The 24,341-nt window shown below is 35.3% G+C and overlaps 3 protein-coding genes across 3 annotated transcripts; all 3 read left to right on the forward strand.

The window, feature by feature from the left end:
* Positions 1 to 1,219: 1,219 nt before the first annotated feature.
* zgc:153615 (uncharacterized protein LOC777747 homolog) lies at positions 1,220 to 9,833 on the forward strand. The gene is made up of 7 exons (XM_053507750.1): positions 1,220 to 1,320; positions 2,837 to 2,940; positions 5,110 to 5,227; positions 5,510 to 5,704; positions 6,434 to 6,557; positions 7,881 to 7,974; positions 8,108 to 9,833. The coding sequence occupies exons 1-7, from the start codon at positions 1,291 to 1,293 to the stop codon at positions 8,163 to 8,165; spliced, it is 723 nt and encodes a 240-aa protein (XP_053363725.1). The 5' UTR covers positions 1,220 to 1,290; the 3' UTR covers positions 8,166 to 9,833.
* A 3,883-nt stretch (positions 9,834 to 13,716) lies between these two features.
* On the forward strand, positions 13,717 to 17,333 carry zmp:0000001127 (interleukin-12 subunit alpha). The gene is made up of 7 exons (XM_053495563.1): positions 13,717 to 13,738; positions 14,798 to 14,937; positions 15,027 to 15,113; positions 15,523 to 15,567; positions 16,144 to 16,266; positions 16,939 to 16,980; positions 17,205 to 17,333. Exons 1-7 carry the CDS (start codon positions 13,717 to 13,719, stop codon positions 17,331 to 17,333), a joined length of 588 nt encoding a protein of 195 aa, XP_053351538.1.
* A 1,795-nt stretch (positions 17,334 to 19,128) lies between these two features.
* txndc12 (thioredoxin domain containing 12 (endoplasmic reticulum)) lies at positions 19,129 to 24,302 on the forward strand. The gene is made up of 7 exons (XM_053492863.1): positions 19,129 to 19,312; positions 19,983 to 20,043; positions 20,215 to 20,267; positions 21,266 to 21,339; positions 22,395 to 22,464; positions 22,785 to 22,868; positions 23,558 to 24,302. The coding sequence occupies exons 1-7, from the start codon at positions 19,228 to 19,230 to the stop codon at positions 23,635 to 23,637; spliced, it is 507 nt and encodes a 168-aa protein (XP_053348838.1). The 5' UTR covers positions 19,129 to 19,227; the 3' UTR covers positions 23,638 to 24,302.
* The last annotated feature ends 39 nt before the right edge of the window (positions 24,303 to 24,341 follow it).

Consider the following 24,341-nt stretch of genomic DNA (forward strand, 5'->3'; position numbering starts at 1 on the left):
TCTATCTATCTATCTATCTATCTATCTATCTATCTATCTATCTACAGTGCTGTGAAAAACTGTCTGATGTTTTATTCTTTTGCATATTTGTCACATTTAAATGATTCATGTGACCAAAGTAATTAACATGTATCAGTCTGAAAAGGGTTAAAAAGTTTTTAGGACTCCAGCAAACCATGGTGAGAGTCATTATCCAAAAATGGAAAAAAACTTTAAACCAAAATTACTCCAAGAGCACAATGACGACTCATCCAGGGGCTGATAAAAGAATCAAGAAGAACATCTAAAAACTGCAGTTCTCATTCGCCTTGGTTAAAGTCAGTGATTCAACAATAAAAAAGAGACAATAAGAAAGAGAGAAAGAGACAGGAGGAAATGGCATCCATGGGAGAGTTCCAAGATGAAAGCCACTGCTGACTGAAAAGAACACAAAGGCAAATCTCACATTTGCCAAAAAAACACCTGGATTATCCCCAAGACTTTTGGGCTAATATTCCGTGGACTGCTGAGACAAAAGTTTAACTTTTTCAGAGATTAGATCTGGTGTAAAACAAACACAGCGCTTCATAGAAAGAACGTGGTACCGAACAGTCACACATGGTGGTGGTAGCGTGATGGTCTGGGGCTGATTTGCAACTTCAGGATTAGCCATAATTGATGGAACCATGAATTCTGCGCTCTACCAGAAAATCCTGAAGGAGTATGTCCGGCCATTTGTTCCTGATTTCGAGCTCAAGCGCACTTAGGTTACGCAGCAGGAAAATGATCCAGAACACACCATCAAGTCCACCTCTCAAGGGCTCAAAAGGACGAAATTGATGATTCTGCAAAATTGAGTGTGTCAAAATTCCTCCTGGGGATGAGTGAATGAGTCATGCCTAGTCATCACAAATTCTTGAGGGGGTGCAGAATTATTGGCACCCTTTAAACAAAACAAACAAAAATTCTTTTTTGATGGAAAAGAATCCTCAGGATGGTAACAGCTTTTTATCTTTGCATGTGTGATTATTATCCCATAACAGCATACACCAATTGTTATCCCCTATATATGATACCCTTACTGTATAACATAACGGTCAGATTTGTTAGAAATGTTCTTCTAGTGCTACTCTCTCTCTCTCTCTCTCTCTCTCTCTCTCCATGCCTGAGTGCCTGAGAGCAGTATCACTCTTCCTCCTCCCATCACTGTGTGTGTGTGTGAGTGTGTGGTGTGTGTGTCTTCAGGAAGCCTCTCACACACCGCAGTGGAAAGCAGGGTGGCTGCTTGTGCGCTCGGCCATGCTCTGAACGATGGTGCATCAGGAGAAATGTGTTTACCAGGTGAGATGATGCTTTTAATCCCGTGTATGATATATATGTGTGTGTGGGTAATATTTATGTTCCTTAACTGGGTGCCATTACTATTCATTTATCTTTAGATTCTTATCTGTATTCCATCGCCGTATTAAAACCCTTATAGTGCGTATGATGCTAGGACAGAATGCAGTGTGCAGGTTTAAGGTAGCTGTTCTCTGATCTCGTCCTGATTATCCTGGCGTTCTCTCAGGTTAAGAGCACCCGATTAGCAGTTAGCTGTTAGCTCAGTCATAAAATGCGTCAGAAAGCGTGACGGACTGATGGTGGGTGTTACATCACAGATCAGAAGCCGCCCTGAGATTTTGCTTATTCATGGCAGGGTGATTCTACCAGGTCCGAGCCACAACACAACAAGGAGGCGGGGCGGGGCGGGGTGTATTTCAGGGACGGACAATATATAAGGGCATCCAAAAATAATGCAATGTACAGATTAAAATGTCATTTTCAAAATCTTGGTTTCTGAATAACCTGATCATAGTTGTGAACGTTGGAAAGGTTTGGTGTCTGATGATTGAGTTTCACCCTGGAGCTGTGATGCTGATCATGAAAATAAATCATGTCCGTGTCCAGCTTCTGATGATGCAATGGGACGTTATTCTTATTCCTCTATGAAATTAATTCAATCCAGACAGGGCGGGTCTGTTCGATTCCCGCCCTGGGGTCTGTGTACGTGGACTCCCCGTGGATGTTCTCTCCGTGCTTGCTGGGTTTCCTCCCACAGTTGTAACACATGCTAATTGGATTGGCACCCCGTCCAGGGTGTACCTCACCTTATCTCCTGGGATAGGCTCCGTGTGACCCTGAATACAGGATAAAGCGGTACAGAATGAAAATGAGTGAGAATCAAGGCTGACATTTTTGAGAACCCTGTAAAATATATTTTTTTATTTAATTTAGATGTCATCGTACTGCCCCCCTTCGATGTGTCCCCTTCCAAAATTTGTAATCATAATTATTACAGAACAGTTATATTAAAGTTCCAACATGACAATAACATAAATATGTAAATGTGGTCACACCTCTAGTGTTGAATTCTGGATTCTGATTGGCCAGAAGGTTTTTGAAGCGTTTGTTGAGATAACAACTGACAACAGTCCTAATCATTTCTATTGTCCAAAATGTTGATTTTATGTAATATGACATTTATATAACATGTATGGAAGGAGTCTTCAGTGTCAGCACTTTGTAACAGTGTATAGGTTTTCCTACACAAGAAACTCGTATTGGCTTCTTGGGACAAGCATTTGACAAGCATTATACTTGACTTATTAAATTGACTTTAATGTTAATGTAATGCTGCTATGATAGCATTTCACATTTTGCCTGAAACTGATTACCATTATTTCTCAGCTGCATTAACCTTATAACTCCAGTGCTAATGATGGTCACTAAGCATGCAATCGCTGATTTCAGATACCTGGTTTAAATTTAATTTAATCCTATTACATTTGGATTAAAAAAAAATGTATATTGTTTGCAGGCCCAGAGGATTGAGAGGGAGTCCATCAGACAGAAACTGGCCCTTGGCAGTTTCTATGACGACGGGCCTGTTTTCTTCTCCGGCAGCAGCTGCCCGTCCCCACGGTCTGTGTCGTGTATATGCTCTGATTATCTAACAATGTATCTCCTATTTGCTCTGATGATCTTCATCACCATTCGACTTAAAGGAGCAGATTGTCATTTTTACAGCCCTCTGCTGGCTGCAAAGCGAATTGCAGTTTTAAACAGATTTTAAACTGCAATCACAGAAGATGCCAAGCTAACAGCTTTTTTTTCTGCCCTGGAAATCTGCAAAAAAAAAAAAAAGAAAGAAACTTCTAGAAAATATTAAAATACAAAAAAAAAAATGTAAGAAAGAAATGCTATCCATTGCATTACAGCGCTGGAAATCACGTTTATTTTAATGCATATTTGTTCCAATATAATTCTAGAAGCCTGGGATCAGTTTTTAAATTTTCAATCAACAACTTTAATTTAAGTTTGGTCGAACTGAATTACAAAAAGAACAAAAAAAAAAACTATTATACATAAATACACTCTCCATCAAGTGCAATTCTTAATGAAAGCAAGTTAATACAGTCCTAATTAGGTTATTTATTAATAAGTTGATTAAAATAAAATTGAAGAATATACAGTAGTTAAAATAATATGTATAACTACAGTATGGAAGCTGTTTATGTTTCAGCACAGTGGTTTAGTGGTTAGCACTGTCACCTTCCACCTCCAGTGTTTGGGTTCGAGTCCCTCCCTGGGCCTGTGTGCATAGAGTTTTCATATTCTCCCTTGCTTGGTGGTTTTCCTCTGTGTACTCCAGTTTTCTCCAAAAGCTTAAAAGATTCCAAAGATTAGGCTAATTGGCGTTCCCATATTGCCTGTATCATGTGAATGTGTGTGTGACCAGAGGTCCTACCACAGTTGTACAATAGGAATAAATACAGTGGTCACCACTGGCCTCCACAGTGCCTAGTGGGCCTCTTTTTATTTAGTATACTTTTCGCCACAAGAGGGCACAAGACCGCTTCACTCATTTGGAACTAATGATTTGATAATTACATAGAAAACACTATATTGTGTTATGTGCGATATCTGTTATTAATGTGCCTAGGGACCAGTATTAATCACTTTTACATCATCATTTCATCACCACCATCACCATCGTCATATTAATCCTCGTGCTTTCTGCCTGGGTGAACTTCAAAGGAGTGATCAGTTTCCATGGAAACAGTCAGGTTAACGCTCAAATCCTGAGGCGTTAGCATGGAGCTAACAGCCAATAATATGTTTTGTGGCATTTGTGTGGGGTCGGTGTTTAAATTCACAGATCCAGGTGATTCTACAGAAAATGAAATCGGTATTAAAGAACCTATAGTTTAATTAAAAGATAAATCTATTTTATTAAGTGAAAAAGAATTTATCTTGCAGAGAAGAATGGGCAAAAACTTCACTCTCTGGGTGTGAAAACCTGGTAGAGACAAACCCCAAGAGACCTGCAACTGTAATTGCAGGAAAAGCTGGTTCTACTAAGTATTGACTCAGCGGGGGGCTAATACAAATTCACACCACACTTTTCAGATATTAATCTGTTTAAAAAAAAACAAGCAAAAAAATTATAATTTTTCTTCCACTTTTTGTTGGTCTATCACATAAAACCCAATAAAATACATTTACTTTGTAATGTGACAAAATGTGGAAAAGTTCAAGGGGTATAAATACTTTTGCATACCGTAGTTTGGGGTGGCTAATATTTATTCCATATTATTAATTGTGATCAATTATTGTGTCATGAAGACTATACAGTCCCACTTTGATGCATGATCAAACTGACAAGTCATTTCTTTGAACTTGGCTTTTTAAAAAAATGCTACATTTAAATATTGAACATCAAAGTAAGAAGATGCATTTCATGATTAAAGTACATACTATATTTTCTGAAAATGTACAAGTAATGGTTCTGCTGTGTTCATTTAATTAATTTTGGCATCAGCAAACCAGAATAACAACACTTTCCACCATTTTTGTAGAATGACCCGGGCAAATTATTTAAAGTGTTCAAAGAAAATATCCAATATGAATCATGTTTACAGGAAAAAAAAAGTAAATTTTTTTATTAGAAATCATTATGTGAGCTAGAGAAATATCGGTATCATGGACTACAGAACAAATACAGAACAAATCCCCTCAAAAATATGCAACAGTAAATTTTTAAAGGGAATAAAACATGTTGAGATTTGAGAGGTTTTTGTCGTGGTTTAGGTTTCAGGATGGCGTGAACCTGCAGGTGTGCTTTGTGAATGACAGCAGCAGTGATAAGGACAGCGATGCGGAGGACAGCAGGACAGAGACCAGCCTCGACACACCCTTGTCTCCTGTGGTACCTGCGCTTTATTTTTATCTGCCTATAAGAAATGACAGACCAGAGATAAAGATGTCCTTCTCTGGATGTTGTTATTGGTCTCCTTTTTAACTCTATGGTTCAGACAAGCAGTAATCATGAAACTTTAAATCATATTTATTGTTTTAAGAAAAATGTGTTTTATGTATTGCTTCAGGTAAAAGTCAAAATGATTGGACATTATGAGAAAATATGGTAAAAACAAGCCTAATTGGGCAATGGAGACTGTTTATATATACGGTTAATAATTTTTCTGTGCAGAGTAAGCAGAGCTCGTCTCTGTCGGACCGGGACACTGGTGAGGAAGAGGAAGAGGACGGGGAGTTTTGGCGGCTGCAGCGGCGGCTTGAGGAGGAAGCACGCGGGGCTCTGGCTCTGGCTCGGCCCATGGCACGCATGCAAGTGCAGGTGGAGAGACATGTGCAGCTACACCGCAGGTCTCCGGTGGCCGATCTGGTCAGTTACACACACACACACACACACACACACACACACACACACACACACACACACACACACATATGCATATAGACATTTGCTGATTCAGATGTTGAATGGCAAGCCACTGAAGCTCTAGAACAGAAAATTGACTCCAAGATCCCAAGAACTTTCTGGATATTTTGTTTCTTAACACTTGCATTTTTTATTTTTAAGAATTTTAAGTGACGTCAAGTGAGTACACAAGAACGCCAAACTCAATAAGTACTCAGGAACTGAGATCATGTTGAAAATAACAAACCTGAAACTCTCAATAAAGAAATTTCACATCATTCACTTGTGGAACTGAACCATTCAAATGAGTTCCTGCTAATTCGGCAACATCAGGGCCGAGCGACAAAATCACACCTTAACGTCTCTTTAACACTACTGGGTTTCGGTGTTTGATTAAAATGCACCGTCAAGGGCAGTCCCGAATCCTAACACTGTGGGGGTTTTAATAATAATAAAAAAAACTCCTCAACTGTACCATTTTTAATGAATGAAATTCTAAATAAGTCAAAGCGAGAGAGGCACAGTGGGGACTTACATCACTAACACACGTCAGTTTTCAGTCTCAATTAGCATAGACCTGCATGCGTGTGATGCAGAAGTATCTTACACTGTTCAATCACTGTTGATGATTATCGTGTACTTATGACTGTAATAATTATCATCTAAGAAGTTGTTGATGGGTCGTTGTGACAGTTGCCGCACATGCCACACATCAGCGAGAGTCTGATGAAGAGGAGTCTGAGGCCTGTGGACCTGAGAGACATGAGTCTGGGTCAGTTACAGGTCATCACCAACGACCTCCACTCACAGATACAGGGTGAGGTCAAAGTTCATCCACTAAGCATCGTACTAAGACAGCTATAGGACATATCCATACGTCTACAGAATGCTGACAGTAGTAATGTACTCTCAAAAGATTTGAGAATGACACAAATATTAATCTTAATAAAGTCTGCTGGTTCAATGTTTTTAGATCTTTTTGTCAGATGTTACGTCGGAGTTTCCTGGCCATGGACCCAAAATTTTTATGTTTTGTGTCCTGCGCCACTTAGTTATTACTTTAGACTCGTTGAGAATGGGCCAATCACATGAACCCAAATATTTAAAAATAATATTGATTGTTGTCCTGCGCCCCAAGGATGATTTAATAAAAATCCAATTAGAGCATTCTTGTCTGCCTAACTTTAAGGGGGTGGCGCCCCTGCACCCCTTATTGACTGACTGCCACTGATGCTGGAAAAGGCATTGTTCCTTAACAAACTATTCTTGGAGGGTTAGGAGGAGTTGATCTCGGAGGAAGTTTTGGCACAGGACCGATGGTAATGCTTACCTTCATACATTTCAACAGGGCAGCAAAAAAGCTGCCTCACTCCTGGAAAAACATCAGGGACAGACTGATTGACAGTCTGCAAACGGTACAAGGATTGGACTTGCATCCGGACAAAAAGCTGGTCCAGAGAAGAAAAGGTGAGCACAACTATCAGTCATGCCAACAGTAAAGCAACAGCAAAACATTTGTGTGTGTGTGGTCGCTTCTCGGCCGAGGGAGTGAATTTAGTCACAATTTTGAGTAAAAACACAGCCATGAATAAAGAATGGTACAAAAACATGCTCCGAGAGCAACTTTTCCCAAACATCCAAGAACAGTTTGGTGATGAACAATGCCTTTTCCAGCATGATGGAGCTCATCACCATAAGGCAAGAGTGATAACTGATCTAAACTAAACTCCGAGCACTGATTATGTTAAAATGGGCTGGACCATCATTCAGGATGTGACCAGAAGTTGATTGACAGCATGCCAGGGTGAATTGAAGAGATCTTGAAAAAGAAGGGTTTAACACTGCAAATACTGACTCTTTGCATAAACCTAATAAAAGCCTTTGACAATCATGAAATGCTTGTAATTATACTTTAGTACACGAATAACATCTGACAAAAAAAATATATCTAAAAACTCTGAAGCAGCAGACTTTGTGAAAATTAATATTTGTGTCATTTTCCAAACTTTTGGCCCCGGCTGTAGTAAAACACATAGTCACAGGGAATGTAATTGCTTTAGTGCTGTAAAAAAATACAACATGATTACTAAGGCACTGTCAAAGGTAAAGTATAAACATGCTTTTCTGATTTCTCCTCTAGGTCTAAACGAGGAACTCGTCCAGCTGCTGCTCCTGAGAGATGAGCTACATGTGGAGCAGGACGCCATGCTGGTAGACGTGGAAGACCTGACCAGGTCAGTAAGCCTCTAAAAGATGAAGATCAAAACAAATCAAATCTTTACATTAAATATTCAACCTGAATAAAATTTAATCCCAATGACCACAACAAAAAAAAATCTATTTATTTGTTGCTTCATGTCCCCTTAGGCATGCGCACAGTCAGCAGAGACACATGTCTAAAAGGAAAGGTGCCTGCTCCCTGTGACCGCCCTCCAGTCTGAAGCAGCATTTAAAACTCATCTTAACTAGACATGTGTGTTTCTTTTCATGTGTTCCGAATTTTGTGTGGATGTGTTCGGTATCAATCAGTCACGCTGTAAGCTTCCATGCATGCTCACGCTAAAGCTAAAAGATCGTCGGCGGTTTGAACTCAAAAGACCTTATTCTGAACAGGACGTCTATAGGAAATGCAAGATATTGCAGGAAGTTGTGAAAATCCCTGACGGAATTCTAATTATAGTTATAATTCTATAACGCTAGTTATTATATCATTATAGTTCTATTTTTGTAATTGTAAAGCTATAATGCTATCGTTCTGGTTATTCTATAACTGTAGCTAAATTCTATAACTCCATGATTATACAAGTATTTCTATAATTATAATTTTAATTTTATAAACATTGAAGTCTAGTTGTAGTTGTATTCGTGACACTATTGTGTAATTATAGTCATGATTCTATAGTTATAATAACTGTTAATAATTCTATAACTTTGGCATTAAAGTTATACCTTCATAATTCTGTAATTCCTCAGCAGTTACAATTCTATATTTTAGGCTTTACATAATAAAGTATAGTTCTATAACTATTCAATTATAATTCTAGTGATTACAGAATCAAATTCCACACAAAAAGAAAAGAATTTGAATTATATCAAAACTTCTTGTGCTATAATGCTTAGTATATTTTCTATATGTTTGTAGTATATTTTTACAACTTTTGACTTCATCCTTGGTTTAGTGGCAAAATTTATAGTATCCAATGAATTTAAATTTGTGAAGGTTACTTTTTACTCATTATTGGCAATTAAATAATAATTTCGTATTTAAGGGTGATGTTTGCTTTTAGTCTGTAAAAGACTCTAAATGAGACTAGATGTCATTGGACACTAATGTATAAGACAGCATTAACAAAAATCCAAATAAAGTAAACTAATCCAGATCAAGTAATCCATATTTCTAAGTTTAATTTGACCTATTTCTTACTAAGATTTTCTCAAGTTTAAAACAAATTTTTGTCGGACAATGTATTTATTTAAATGCTTATTTATCTAATAATTCTAGCTTATAGTATTGTGTGTTTGCTAATTATAATAATCATTTATTTGCTATAAATAGGTCACACAAGATACCATTCCAATACTGAAGCAGGGTTAAGAGCGTACAGGCTAAATTTAAATCATTATTAATAAGTTATGCAGCAAGCTTCTGTTTTTAGCCGCAATCATACACAAGAAAGATTGCTTAACAACTAATAACCAAACTACAGATGCTTATATTTCCATGGAAAATGTTGTATTAATAATTTAACTACGAACTACAGTAGCGTTGACCTTCACACTAACTCGCACTAGTTTAAACATGAGCTAGCAGCTGTATTAAAGTTTAACTGCCATCAGGTGTAAATATAACCAAATGAAATTTCTGATTATCTTGATATTAACATTCCTATTACAAATTAAAGTTCGCAGCATCTTGATTGCTAGTAAACAGTGTGCATTTGCTAAGGTGTGCTAACCTGGCTAGATACTACAATCCAATGTTAAAGCAAGGTAGAATCATTTTTAGCTGTGGTGACAGGTGTTTAAATTAAATGAATGAATAAATAAATAAATAAATAGATAGATAGATAGATAGATAAAGAAAGAAAGAAAGAAAGAAAGAAAGAAAGAAAGAAAGAAAGAAATACTTAAGGCATGACTGCTAACAACCCAGGAACAAAATACTAATAATTAACAATATCTCTGGATCGTTTATGATTAGCACAAAAAAAGTTTGTAGTATCCCTTACCACAAACATATAATAAAAAACCTTTAAACTTTCCTGAATTTGTAACATTGTCCACAGAGCCAAACCTTTAACTGCCATCAGGTGCAACTATAACCCTAGGACTTTGTTAAACTACCATTTTTAATTGATTAAAGTATAGCCAAAGCTAGCTTGCATTCAAATAAAAAAGAAGAGTAGGAGATTAGTGAAGTAAATACAAAATGATTATTATTTTTATTTGAGAATATAAAAATATTATTTTAGAGTTATTTTGTTTGAAGTTATAAAAAATTATTTACCACCACAGAATTGATGTTTTCATAACCTTATTTTAGTATAAGCATAAGTTCCTATGAAAAGCTCATTTCCCATTAATGAACATTTTTGTTTTGTTGTTTCTTGTTTAAGGTCATGTTCTAATGTTGGGAATACCAGCTAAAGTGATGTGTGTCTATTGCTCCTACTGGTTCAAAATTGTCAAATCAAGGTATTCAGTTGCGAATTAAAACATTGAAGTTGTATTAAAGACTTCCATTAATGTTATAGATAATTATGCCTTTCTAAATGGTTTTGGTGCAAAAACTGTTTTAATGCAACTTTTTAAATTCAGCTTACACAAACTGTTCCATAAAATTTGATCCATTAATATTCACAAAATCTATTGTGTGAAAGCTATGGAGAACATATTTATTTCTAGCAGTGTGGCAAATCTACAGTATTTATGAAATCAACTTAAGAAAAATGAACACATTTGACCAGATTTGACAATGTGCCTTTTAATTAGCTTTCTTATTCCTCATGGACTATGATGTGCCCAAGCATGTGGAAATGTCTGGAGTGAGGACAGGATTGTATGGGGGACACGGTGATAACTGCCAGCCGAGTTCCTGTAATGTGCAAGTGGTGCAGTGGGCAGCATGAGGTCGTGCACAAAAAAGAACACCTTTGGTGGTCAAACCAGGTTATTTTTCCTTTTAAGGTAAAAGCCATTAAAGGAGCTCCTGGAAGGCCAGCGTTTCAGACATGTAACAAGCAGTCCAATCATGGCTTTCTACCTTGGTGGTATCCAAGCACTAGTGACATGCTGGGATAAGTGCATTAGTGTAGCAAGAGATTATATAAAAAAAATAAAGGAAGTTTTTACTCTCATGAATGTGTTCTGTTATTCTACACAAGTGAAAGTCACGCTTTGACTTGAACACCTTGTATTCAGTGTAGAAATATAAAAACTATATTTATTTTTCACCCATTTAGACATGTGACAGGTTAACATACTGGAAGTTTGGAATCATATGTGCTAAATAAAATCAATAAACATCTAACTTACAGAATTTCTCATCACTGACGTTTTTTTTTTTTTTTTTACAAATATTAAAATATTATACAACAGCTTTGTTAAAACCTTTATTCTGCTTTTTCAAAAGTGTTGATTAATTTGCATTTTAAACTCTTTTTGTTTTTGTTATCAACTATCATTTTTATTTTTATTTTTTGAAATAAGGGCAACATACATTGAGTCAAAAAGAAAACTGCTTGTCATGTTACTAGGAAATCAGAAACTGTAAACTCCTCTCTCCTAAAGACTTTCCCATGGTGGAAAACCTACTAATTCAATGGTAGTGATACTGATAGTGATACTGATACAAAGCACTGACGCCGGAGACTCCTTCCATAGATGCAATTTCATAAACCTCTCCTTATAAATATTATATTATGACCATACCATAAAGCTAATATGTATCTAATTATCTTTTCTTCATTTTGTTGTATACTTTTCTTTATTTAACAAACCCATTCATTCTGTTTGTTATTAATGTTAGATCACATGGAGAGTGCTGCGTTGTAAATTACTACTGAGCCTGCCTGCTTCCCTTTTGCTTTTTTTGTGTGAATGCCTGCCATACAAATAAAAACACTAAGTGTAAGCCTTTTTTTTCACATCCTGTGGTTTCAAGCTTTACACAGTTTCACAGTTCATACACAGTTTTTTTTTCTTCTTTTTTTCGGGTATTTCTGCAACATGTTTGTATTCTGAAGGAAAACACATAGCTTTTCATAAAACGTCAGTAATGTGCCTAGTGAAGCACATGACTAATAGACGCAGAAAAAATCAAAGTGTTGAAGATTTGTCACATGATTACTCGCAAATCCTCATGTGTGTAATGACTGTATACCAGGATAAACAAATCTGAGAGGGGACGTCCCTGTATTCCTTCAGCTTTATGCACCTTGAGTATCGCCCACCAGGACTTAAGGGGTTTATTAAACACAGTTTCAGCTATTATTTATTCATCACACCAGGAATATTTTATGTTTTATGAATTTGGTGTACAATGCACAAATCTTTATCCTGTGTACAGGATTGTAGGGGGCTCGGAGCCTATCCCAGGAGACTTAGGGCACGATGTGGAGTACATTCTAGACAGGTGCCAATCCATCGCAGGGCACGCATACAAACTCATTCACATATTATGGGCAATTTGGGAATGTGCAGGTCCTTAGACTGTGGGAGGAAACCGGAGTACCCGGTGGAAACCCACCAAGCACAGGGAAAAGATGCAAACTTCATGCACACAAAAGCGGGATTCGAACCTGGCCGGGAATCGAAGCCAGGCCCTGGAGGTGCAAGGCGACAGTGCTAATCACTATATGCCACCGTGCCACCTACTTCTATAAATGTTGTGTTAAATAGCTTTGTGACAATTAATAAATAATTAATAGGTAATACTCGTCATATTTGTGACGATGTTATGTTGATGATGTAATTGTTTTGGTTCATTTTTTGTTTTCCATGTTGAACAAATCTCTGATAATTGACTTTTTTATTTTATTTATTTTTTAAAATGAAATTATAGGAATTCATATATCAACACTATTCATTTCTGTATTCTAATTGGTCAGAAGGTGCTGATGGATCTTTCTACACCAGATATGAATGAAAATGCAGATAGCCACACTTGTTTAAACTGAGAGCAAGACGACTGTAACTTGAAAAGCCACTCTTTGCAAACGTGGTCAGCAGAAATGCATTACAACATGCGCAACACATCGAACCACATCAAAGTGGAACTTTTCAATCCCATCTGCTCCTGTCTGTATCTTTCAAGAGCAGGAATACAACGCTAGTTAGCCAGTTGCAGATGGGGAAAAAATCTGACTGATGCATATACAACATGAATTCAAAGCTACTTTGGGAGAACAGGTCAGCCTGAAGTGTAACGGTGCACAGAAAACATTCTCAGCAATGCAGGGCCCATGAATACCAGTCGAATAATGTTTTGAATGCCGCGTTAGATTACTCATTACATGAAAAAAGTAATCCAAGTACTCTAGTTTGAATGCGTTACACCCAACACTGCACACAACCTTAACTGAATTAAGCTTATCTACAATCCGTCCGTAATTTCTATTGCGGAAGTAAAAATACAGTATTGAAAGAGCTTTTAAGGAACGCACAGGCCTTCTACACATTTCAGCTTAGAAACAGGAAGTGGTGCTTCTGGCATACCTGCACGTGCGAACTCGATCCTAAAGCACGTAAGAATGTTAATTCCCTCATCCCACACCATCACACTCCTTTTTAATGGAAATTACAGGAATAAACCCTTTTATGTGTGTGAATGTGTGTGAAAAAAGGAGAGTTTCATTTGTAATAATAATAATATTAACACAGTGTAAGGGGAAAGCCACTGTGAAAAATAAACACACACACATATAAATACAGGGTGGGATGGAATATGGCATCAGAATCAAGAAATACCTGGAGCCATGTTAAAGACCATCTTTCAGTGTAAGTAGCACAGACTGCAATAGGTTTGTGAGTTTATTCAGTTATTTTTGTTTATTTGTTAACGATATCACCACTACCACTACTTCTGTTACTATTTATATATGGTTATTTAATTGTATAAAATTGTCTATTCTAATGTAGTGAATAGTATATATTCTTTAAAATTTTAATTACAAATTTTTCTAATATTAAATATATGTATTAATATAATCTTAACTGATTTTTAGCTATAAGTTATGACTTTTGTTTCAAATTTTGGTTGTAATTTTATTGTTTAAAGATTATTCAGTTATTGTTTAAAGGTTTGTACTAGATTACTTCTTTTTATTTTATGTACTAATATTAAATAACACAGTGTGTAGTTTTGTATATTGTATATTTGTATATATTTAATTGTATATTGTATATTGTTGTATATTTCATTTAGTTTGCTCAGAAAATTTCATATTTTAAACATTAAGTTTTTATATGCTATTTCTTTGCTTAATTATGTTCTTATTTTTCTACTGTCATAGTTACTTATTTACTTACTTACTGCGCCTGCTGATTTACTTATTTACGTTAATATTCTCTGATTTTCTTATTTGCTTGCTTACCTTCTTTTTTACTTACTTGCTTTCTTATTGACTTAAATTCTGGTTTATTTTATTATGTTCTCACTTCCATTATTATTTACTGACCTTACATAATTCTTATTACTTTTTTACTTATTTACTTACTTTCTTGCTTACTTAAACAGCTATTTGGGTATTTAAATGCTTATTTACTTATTTACCTAAACTATTTTTACTTTCTTACTTAATTACATTTATACTTACTTATTGTCATATTTATTTATTTACTAACTTGACTACATTCTTATTTATGTACTCGGGCTTACTGTTTTAATAAATTATTTACAGTCTTATATACTGATGATATTATTTGCTCATTCACTTTCTTACCTACTTTTTTCTTAACTTACTTATTTACTTACTTTCTTAATAATGTACTTATTTACTTACTTTCTTATTTTTATATTTACACGTCCTATTCTTTTTTCTTTTGCTATCTCTGCAGGTTTGCTGCTGTCGCTCCTGTGTGTGCTGTGCTCAGCCGGGCCCGCGGGAGTGCGCGGTGTGCCCATTCATCTCTCCACTGATGTGTGCCAGGGTTTGGGTCGTGCACTTCTGCAGGAAGCGACAGATGTGCTTGAGATGGTATGTACCTAAAGCTTGTGTCTGGGGATAGGGAACTTATTAAATTAGCACTGTATTAAGTGTTGGCATATTTGTGGTTTGTGGTACAGGATCAGCTGTTCAGAGGATTAAACTGCTCAGAGCAAAGCGCTGAATTGAGACCTAGCAAGAAGACGCTGTCTGTGTGCACACCGCAAGTGAGCTAACCCCAGAGGGGACTTGAGTCCATTTTACTGCACCAACAGCACACTTAAACACCTACAATAGGAGCATGTGGTTTAAGAAAAAATTGTTTAACACAATAGCTAGGTAAATACTACTAACTGAAAAGACCAAGATTAATGAAACTGAAGATTCTCTGCTATTAAACGAGGCTGAATAGTTTAAGTGAAAAAATGTAAATTCATCACTTATATAGAAATGTAATATAATATAATAGAAATAGTAGTTGGTTTTGGATCAGCATGATGTAGCTAGTTCTAAATTTTATTTATTTATTTTTTGTGGTTATCATTCCTGTCTGGACTTATGGAAATGTTGGAATTACAGTTATTGCAACACTTTTACTAAGAAAAAAATATTTTCTCTCTACTCTTTATCAAACAGAGCTTGATGTGCTCGGAGGGCACGCTTAACTTTACTTTTGATCAGGTATGTGCTTTACATTCATTCTGACTCAAATCCATGGCTGTGGAAATATCAAGTTTAGTTTGACTTATAACCAGATGTTACCCTAGACTTACTTTATCCAACATGGATGGTACCAGAATAGAATAATGATCCAGAATTGAACAGTTTCTGATTTAACTACTTTATCGACAGTTATATATCAAAGTCAGTCTAACTAGCTGATGTGCAAACAAGAACTTAGCCTTAAGAAAAGGCATCAGACTTGTTGAGAACCATTTTTACTAACTCACGTCTTGTCTTAAGTTACTATTCGTTCTGTTAGCTATTTTAAGCAATTTTTATAAAATCTTTATAAAGATTAATAAATAATTCTTTGAATCTTGAATCTATTTCAAATAAATTGACAACTAAATCTACTAGCTATGTAGTTAATTACTAGCTAAACATAACATACTTAGGATCAATGTAAAATTTTGGAAAAAAGTAATTTTTGCCACAGAAGGGAGTATTATCAAAAGGATCGAAAATCAACATGGCCATGCTAAAAATAGTACTCTAATGCACCTTTCTCTATTATAATCACACTTTTTCTCTCAGGATGAATGTCTGCAGAGTGTTGTGGAGGATCTTCAATATTACCGGGCAACATTTAAATCTTACGGTGATCCAGACAGAATCCTAGAACAGTCGGTGATCAAAAGCATCGAAAATCTCATGCAGGTATAAACTAAATGACTAAAGTTTTTGGAGATTTAGAAATTACAACACTCCCCTATCAAATGTTATCTGATGTTGTTTAGCTAGCAAATAAAAATAGCAAGTTAGCTAACCAGAGGACTAACAAAGGCATTTTTATGGTGTTTTTTTTTTCTTTATTTAATTCTGGATAAAGGCACTGATTGTCTTGGAAATACAATCTATGAACCAATTTGTGTAGAAAACAAAAAGAAAATTGTTGAAAAACGCTAACCCAAACCTGTAGGTCATGCTATTTTAAGCCACAGTTATTTTTGGTGATGCTAGCGAGCTAGCTAAATACTGTACATTTACCACAGAATTGTTGTTGCTAGCTAGCTAACTTAGCTAACATGTGTCTTCTGAGGAAATTGAAAGCAAACTAGTAACTAATGAGCAAATATTACATAAATCCATACTTGTTTGTTTAAGAAGCAGAATTAATATTTAAAAATAAACAATTTGCTGAGTCACCTATCACTAGGTTATATTTGCGAAGTTGCGAATATTTAGCCATTTTATAGTACTTTACCTTTTATGCAACAGAAAGTAGTCACTTGTAGTTTATTGTATGTTGCTATTAAGTATTTAACTATAAATCAGATTTAAGTTAGATGCATAATATGCACAGTATATGATATGTAAATTTTGTTTCAGAGCTGCTTTTCTACCACATTCCTTGATGGTGATCTGGTAAAGGTAGAATTGTACAATTTTATATATAATTTTATTATATTTAATATTGTTTATAATATTTAATACATAAAGTATGATTAATGTAATAATGTAAATCAGTGCCTTTTTTATAGTTTCAAATATTTTAAAATCATTATTCCCTATTCCTAATAAAGATGTAAGACTTTTGTTCTCCTGGTACATCATCAGAACGATACCTTTGCTGTATGTGTTGATTTGCTTTGCAGATCTCTGTGGACCCAAAGAGCTCCTTCGAGAGACGTCTGAAGCTCTGTAAAGTCCTTAAAGGCTTTCAGATCCGCACCATTACCATCAACCGCGTGCTGAACCACGTCATCAGCATTTCGCAGTCATGATCACAACTAAGCTAATTTTAGAATTTTGTAGAATTATTTATTTATTTAACACCAACACTGAATATTGTTTTGTCTCAATGACAAATGCAAGTAAACCTATTATTTAAGGGTTTTATTTAAGTTTTTTATGTTATTTAAGTCTATTTATTTAGCCTATTTATTACTAAAGTTTAGATTGTTGTGTTTTGAATGACTCAATTAAATATATTGCATTTGAAAATGATGTGTTTAGTGTGTTTTTATAAAGACAATACAAGGGTCAGTTATTTCACATTGCCATGCTCCCTCAAGCGAACGTTTCCCAAAATCTGACATTTAATCTTTTTATAGATTTATCTAGTATAATGTTCTAGTCTGTATCTTTAAACAATCAAACCACTAATATTTTACATCTGGTGGATCAGTTTGTTCCAATAATCAGTTTTAATAATCAGCATAAGTACCTTATGTAGCAGCTAGGTTTTCCATATTTATTAGAACAATATACTGTACCTTTGCCCAAGAGGAATGGAAGTGATGTTTTTTACTCACTACTATTAATAATTACACTTGAGTGCATACTTCTATTCAATTCTATTTTAGTCTGTGTTGTATCTCCAACATGGATAATATAGTTTTGTGACGGCTGATTTCCTAATTTGTTTTAGTTTTTTTTATCTGTATTGGTCGCCACCCAATCTTTCCTTTCAATTTCCAACAATATAATCATTAATATTGTATTTTATTTTATTACATAAGGCAAACAAGAGACTACAGGCAAACAAAATACAGTAATAACAATCTTTGTAGAGTAAGTAAAACTGGCTTTATTTAAATATTTATATGTACTTCAATTAAATTCTAGAATTCGAATTCTCGGTTGGGTAGCTCGTATGCAGAAAATTATTTCAGATCTTAAGACGAAAATTCTTAAAGCGGGGTGTTCGTATGCCAGAGTTCCACCGTAGTTATTTGTATCATGTTAATTATGTTTATTTTTTTATATAAATATATTTGTTGTTACTGATGCTGAACACAGAAAAAACAGCAATTTATAGTGTAATATATAGCATCAATTCAACAATTATTTATCTATATTTTTAGATTTGTTTAGATCTTTAGATTTTATAGTTATACTATAAATATAATTATTTATAGTTAAATTATTAACTAATTAACTGCACCGCACAAGCTGTGTGCCTTTTAAACATGCTAACACCTCTAAAAAGCCCCGTACGCTGATGTCACCGAATATAGCGTAGGTTTAAGGCTTCGTCCCGACTGTGTAGGATGTGTAGTGTGTGTGTATGTGTGTTTAGGATGCGTAGTGTGTGTATTTAATAGCGCTAATGTCATAAATATGTGTTTTGCAAATTACCCAAAATATCTGACCTCCTGTTGAGTTGAGCCCATGACATGCATGGTGAAAATTGTTTAGTTTAATGAGATCCAGAAGTGTACTAATTTTGACATTTATACATGCAAGTGTGTATGAGCTATGCAGTGAAATCTCTTGGAACTAGAGGGCCTTCGCACATGTATGACATCATCACCATTAAAACAGCATTATCAGGTCATTTTCATGTCGTCATGATGTCATAGTGCTTGGGGTCTAATACAATCTCATTTTGAAATGCAAATTATATTCAAAGCATTCCTAGCACTGGAATTTGCAAACGCTGGTCTCATCCGAAACGGTCCCTCCCAACCTAAATAAATGCACTACACGTAATGCAGTTTGCACCCTACCTAGTGCACTAGGTATCTAGGTATCTTGCCGTTTGGGACGCGGAAAACAAATAGGATGTCCGGTTAGAACCTCAGCTGCAAATATCACGGCTGAAGCCAAGACTTGCTAGTTACCGGCTAGTCAGGGCATTACATGCTAAATTGTGAATAAAAATAAAAGAAAAGCATGCAGGTTTTAATTAATTTCACTTTGCTTTTTTGTTTGTTCGTTTCGCTTTTCGGAGGGGCTTCCGCCGAGGGAAACGGAAGAGGTGCAGTTTACCGATAGAAATGTTAAAAGTTAAACAACGCTACTAGCTGTTAGCATCTCCACTTAGCATTGCCCGTATAAAATACATAGACTAAAAAAAAAAAACGTAAATGTTTATTCAGAAAAAAAAATTATAATTATTTTCCAGTGTTTTTTTTTGGTTAACCTTTTTTATTTTAAGATATAACTATTTTATTTAACCACTTAAGATACTTAAACAGCTATTACGGCTAATTCAATTTACTGGCGTGTAGCAAACAAGTTGGTGAGATATGTATGTTTAAAATATTAATATAATAATTAACATGATGCACAACAATTATCATAATTAACATAGCACTTGTTTACTATTTTTTTCTCTAATTAATGTAATATTAATTTGCACTTAAAAAAACTAGCAAGTTAGCTGTAGCTTGTTAGCTTGGTTATAAAGCTATATTCCATATTAATGATGAATTTCATAAAATATAAATTTTCTTAATTTTAAATGAAGAAGGTAAATCCCAAATCGCTTCCATGGTATTCAAAAGGGCACTAGAGGTCGCTTTTTTAATCAGCACTATGTAGTGTCCCTAGATAGGGAACAAAGCACTGTTTGGCATTCTGGTTTTCTTCTCCACTCCGGGATGGACAGGGACAGGTGGACTAACTTTAACACTGATTGTGTGCAGGATTTGGGGACCACATCCACTGGAGAAACCTGGAAGATGGGAAGAAAGAGGCAGAAGCGAGGTGCGTGTGAAGTGTTTTTTGTGTCATAAGTGTGCGCACCCTTTACATAGTTTTATTCCATACTGTTTCTTTTGGTAAAAAGTACGAGAACTTATTATTATTATTATTATTTTTTGAGGTTAAGTATGATCTTGACCACTTGTTTATTTTCTAATCCTTCTTTCCGTACAGCGGACTGCCGTTAATGGTCATCATTCATAAGACCTGGTGTGGAGCCTGCAAAGGTATGTCTCCCCCACCCCCATACTAAATAATAAACAGTACCGCTGCTAAAACACAGGGTTTTGTTTATGATGAAATGTCCCTCATCGCTTTTAACATGTGCAGTCTTTGTCGAAAAAAGCCATTAGCCAACTACCAAAAGGACCAACTCTGAAATCACTTAATTCTTGTGTCTGACAGCTTTGCAGGTTAGACAACAATTGCTCAAAGTAGAACTAACTAAGTGGTTGATAACCTTAAATGGAAAAAAGATACATAACTATTTCTTATAAATAATAGGTAAATCATTACTTCTAATAAATAATGGTTCAGTCACTACTTCTAATAAATATCAGGTAAATAAAATGTAAAATAATACAACAAAATTATTTAACTAAGCTTAGCACATACTATTAACTATAAACATAAACCGTTTAGCAAACTTGTAATACACATCATATTACATTCTTTGTGAATACATGAAAACACTTAAATAACAATCATAACAAAACATAAGTTACTCTTTCTCTCTTGTATTAAGCACAATAGCAGTTTAATCAAATATAAAAAAAGGAAACATTATGTAACTCAAATTTAAGTGATCAGTCCTTCGTATAAGTAAAGAGTGGTATTTTCATACCATCAGTGTCCCTTAGATGACCAGCAGCCGATGCGCTTCCCTGTCTCGCATGTTGCTGACTGCAGTCTCTTACACGCAGGTTTTTATACACAGACCATATACTGGTACAGATGGTGCTTGTATGTTGAGTCGGTACCTTTGCTTCATTAGTGACTGTGAGGTGATGCATACTGTACTGTGATGTCATACTCTGATCTTGTTGTTACTTGTCGAATGACTTCAGCTCCATCATTTCACTTATTTTAGCTTTACAATCATGTTCTGTGAGATCATGAGATAAGTGCAGACAGATTCTGGTAAGATGTTTGTAGTTCTTGTGTTTGGTCTCATTCATCTGAAAGTTTTAGCTTCCTTCTTTGTTTGTCCCCCCCCAAAAAAAAGCGCTGAAGCCCAAGTTCGCAGAGTCGAAGGAGATTTCTGAGCTGGCTCACAACTTCGTCATGGTTAACGTGGAGGTAAGAACATGTACAGCGCTCCTTTCTCTGATGTTATGCTTTTTACATGAGAAGGAGGCTTGCAATGCTAATATATACTCTATATTTCAGTCGTTTCCAGTATATATGAAAGTCTATTCCATATTTAATTTTGTTGTAAATTTCATCAAATTGCATTACAAACTCAGTTTTTGAATACATTCTGCCAAATATTATTATTAAATTCCATTCATTCCACAGTATATTCTACACCAAATTGAATTAAGCGTTCCATTTAAAATTTAGTAGGATTTTTTTTCTATATTCTATTTCAGCTTCATTTCATAGTTTATTTGATTCTCTAACCGGTACTCATTCTTGGATTTCTTTAATTATTCTACATTCTGTTATAAACTCTATTTTGTGTTTTATTGAAGTTCATTCTTAAATAATAAAGAATTTCTATACTCCGCTTTTCCCATTTAATTTAGTAAAAGAATTTTATCCATTTAATTTCAATTTATATGTTTCTTTCAAGATTGTCTCTTTTGCTAATTTTAAAACCCTGTATTACATTATAAATTCTATCCTTTCTATATTTAATATTAATTAATTTCTGTTGTGTGAGAGGACCAGGGTTCACAAACACTGCTCTGTACCAAATTGACACCTTTTTATAGTATATTTGATTAAATTATATCACAATTAATAAATCAATCTATTTTATACTGTATATGCTACTCAGTTTTATCTATTCTGCTTCCTATAGTTTGTCATTCTTTGACTTCATTTAATTCATTTTAGTATCGAATTCATTCAATCATTCTGTCTGTTCTATTTTAGATTTTGCACTTCGTAGTTTTTCAACTATTTTGTCCTTTAATATTTAACTTAAATTTTCTATATACTTTTTTAAAATACAAAATTTTCTCTATTCCTGATATTAAATTCCATTTCATAATCCATTATATACACTCCATTCTTTATTATATAAAATTTTATTTTACATGAAATGTCTGTAACACTAGGTGTTTAAAAAAAAAAAGTGATTTATATTGAGTAAGATCTTAGCAGAAAATAAATGTTCTAATTTTAAGGATGAAGAAGAGCCAAAGGACGACTCCTTCAGTCCAGATGGAGGCTACATTCCCAGAATACTCTTTTTAGGTAGGAATTCAGATACAGCTTTGTGTTTCTATTGCGATTACAAATGGCACATATGAATATAAGCAATAAAATTACTGAGTTACTGAGTGGTTGATCATTAAGTTTGTTCATGAGGGAAAATTACAATTAGATGATGATTACTCGTGGTTAAAAGATTGAAGCAGTACCACTATATCGTCATTTTGTGGTTATTGTGGTATGAGATTTTAAGGAAATCCTTCAATTCTTTTAAACCGTACATGTGTAACAATGCACGAAGACTGGAACCGTGGAGCGTGAATGTCGTAGCACTTATTACATCTTTTTTTTCCTCCTCATAGATCCTAGTGGTAAAGTCCATCCTGAGATCACAAACAAGAACGGAAACCCAAACTACAAGTTTTTTTACAGCAACGCCGATCAAGGTGAGTCTGTAAATCGGAGCTTGTTCTGGGAAACTAAACAGTGCTGGTGTCTGTGTGGAGAGTCTGTGGGAACGTCGTGTTGTTCTTTTTTCCCTTTTTTCTCTCTCCCCAAAGCCGCTAGTTCATTATGGTTTCACTTTGACTCCATTCAAAGCACCCTGAATCTTACAAGCTTTCAGTTTTGTTTTTGTTTCTTGCCCACTCACCACTGGAGTGACCAGTGACCAATATGTGTTGTATTATTGTGTATTTTCCAGATTTTTTTTTTTTTTTTTTTTTTTGGTGTGACCACAGTGAGGTTACTGTTTGTGTTTCCATATCCAAGGTCATTCAAGTCAAATCAGGACTTTTAAAAAAGGACTGAAATTTCTTGTGAACTAAGGTGTTTACTTCTGTAATTCTCAATAATTTTTTTTAATCAAGCACAGTACGGTGATGAGACTCTTAGCCCCAGTAAAACATTTGAATGGTGCAAACATGGGAAGGGGTTCCTGGGGGAACAGGGTTTAATTCTCAAGCAACACAGTCTGACCGGATAAGTCCTTGAGTGTCGCAGGGGATTATATAGAGAAATAAACAAAGCATTTAATCAAAAGTCCAGATTTGCCTTGAACGTCCCTCGTATAATCCGGTTGTGGATGATTTCTCATATCTAAGCTCTAAACTCTTTGTATGTGTCTGATCTGCAGTGGTGTCCAGTATGAAGGAGGCTCAGGAGGAGCTGACCGGTGACAAGTTCAGGAAGTCACACCAGAGTGATGAGCTGTGACCCCGCGGCCACAAGTGGCACAACTACTGTACCGTTTGTTTGGGTTCGGCCCTAAACCTCGACACCTCATTTTCAGCCCACAGACTTAACCCGATTAACCTCCCTTCCCTACATACCCCCGCCGTACATTTATTCGTGCAGCACTGAAATCATAAATTTTCCTTTAGTTGTCCATAAAATAAAAATGAAAAAAAAAAAATTGTTAAAGAAAAAAAACCAAAGCTTATTAGGTATGCGTCTGTCAGTGGGAGGTGCTCCAGGACACACCCTGTACCTTATCGGGGATTTGTCTAGACGGAGCAATGCGTTCATACATAGCTTTCCTGACGTTGACAAACATGTGCTTCCAGGCCACACCTTTGGACGGCCGTATAAACCTTCAACTATTCCATTATCGACTATTCCCAAACACGGGTGAATTTATTATATACATCCACACTGTATGTTCTGATCTTGTACTCCTCAAACGCATTTCTTATTTTTCCCCCAAACTTCTCCAAGGCCTACATGGATCCGCCTCTGGTTTTTCTAAAGCGAGCCTCGCGGTTTTTAATTGTGAAAGGGAAACAGGAAGTGACACGCGCACACACACGAGTGTTCAAACATGTTTGCCATACTGTATTTTTTACATGTCCGAATAAAGCCAAGTGTGTAATTAAAGCTGGTACTTGAGTCATGTTGTGGAGTTTTTCAGGTGTTTTTAG

This window comes from Clarias gariepinus, chromosome 1 (genome assembly GCF_024256425.1).
Source record: "Clarias gariepinus isolate MV-2021 ecotype Netherlands chromosome 1, CGAR_prim_01v2, whole genome shotgun sequence".
NCBI classification, from domain to species: domain Eukaryota; kingdom Metazoa; phylum Chordata; class Actinopteri; order Siluriformes; family Clariidae; genus Clarias; species Clarias gariepinus.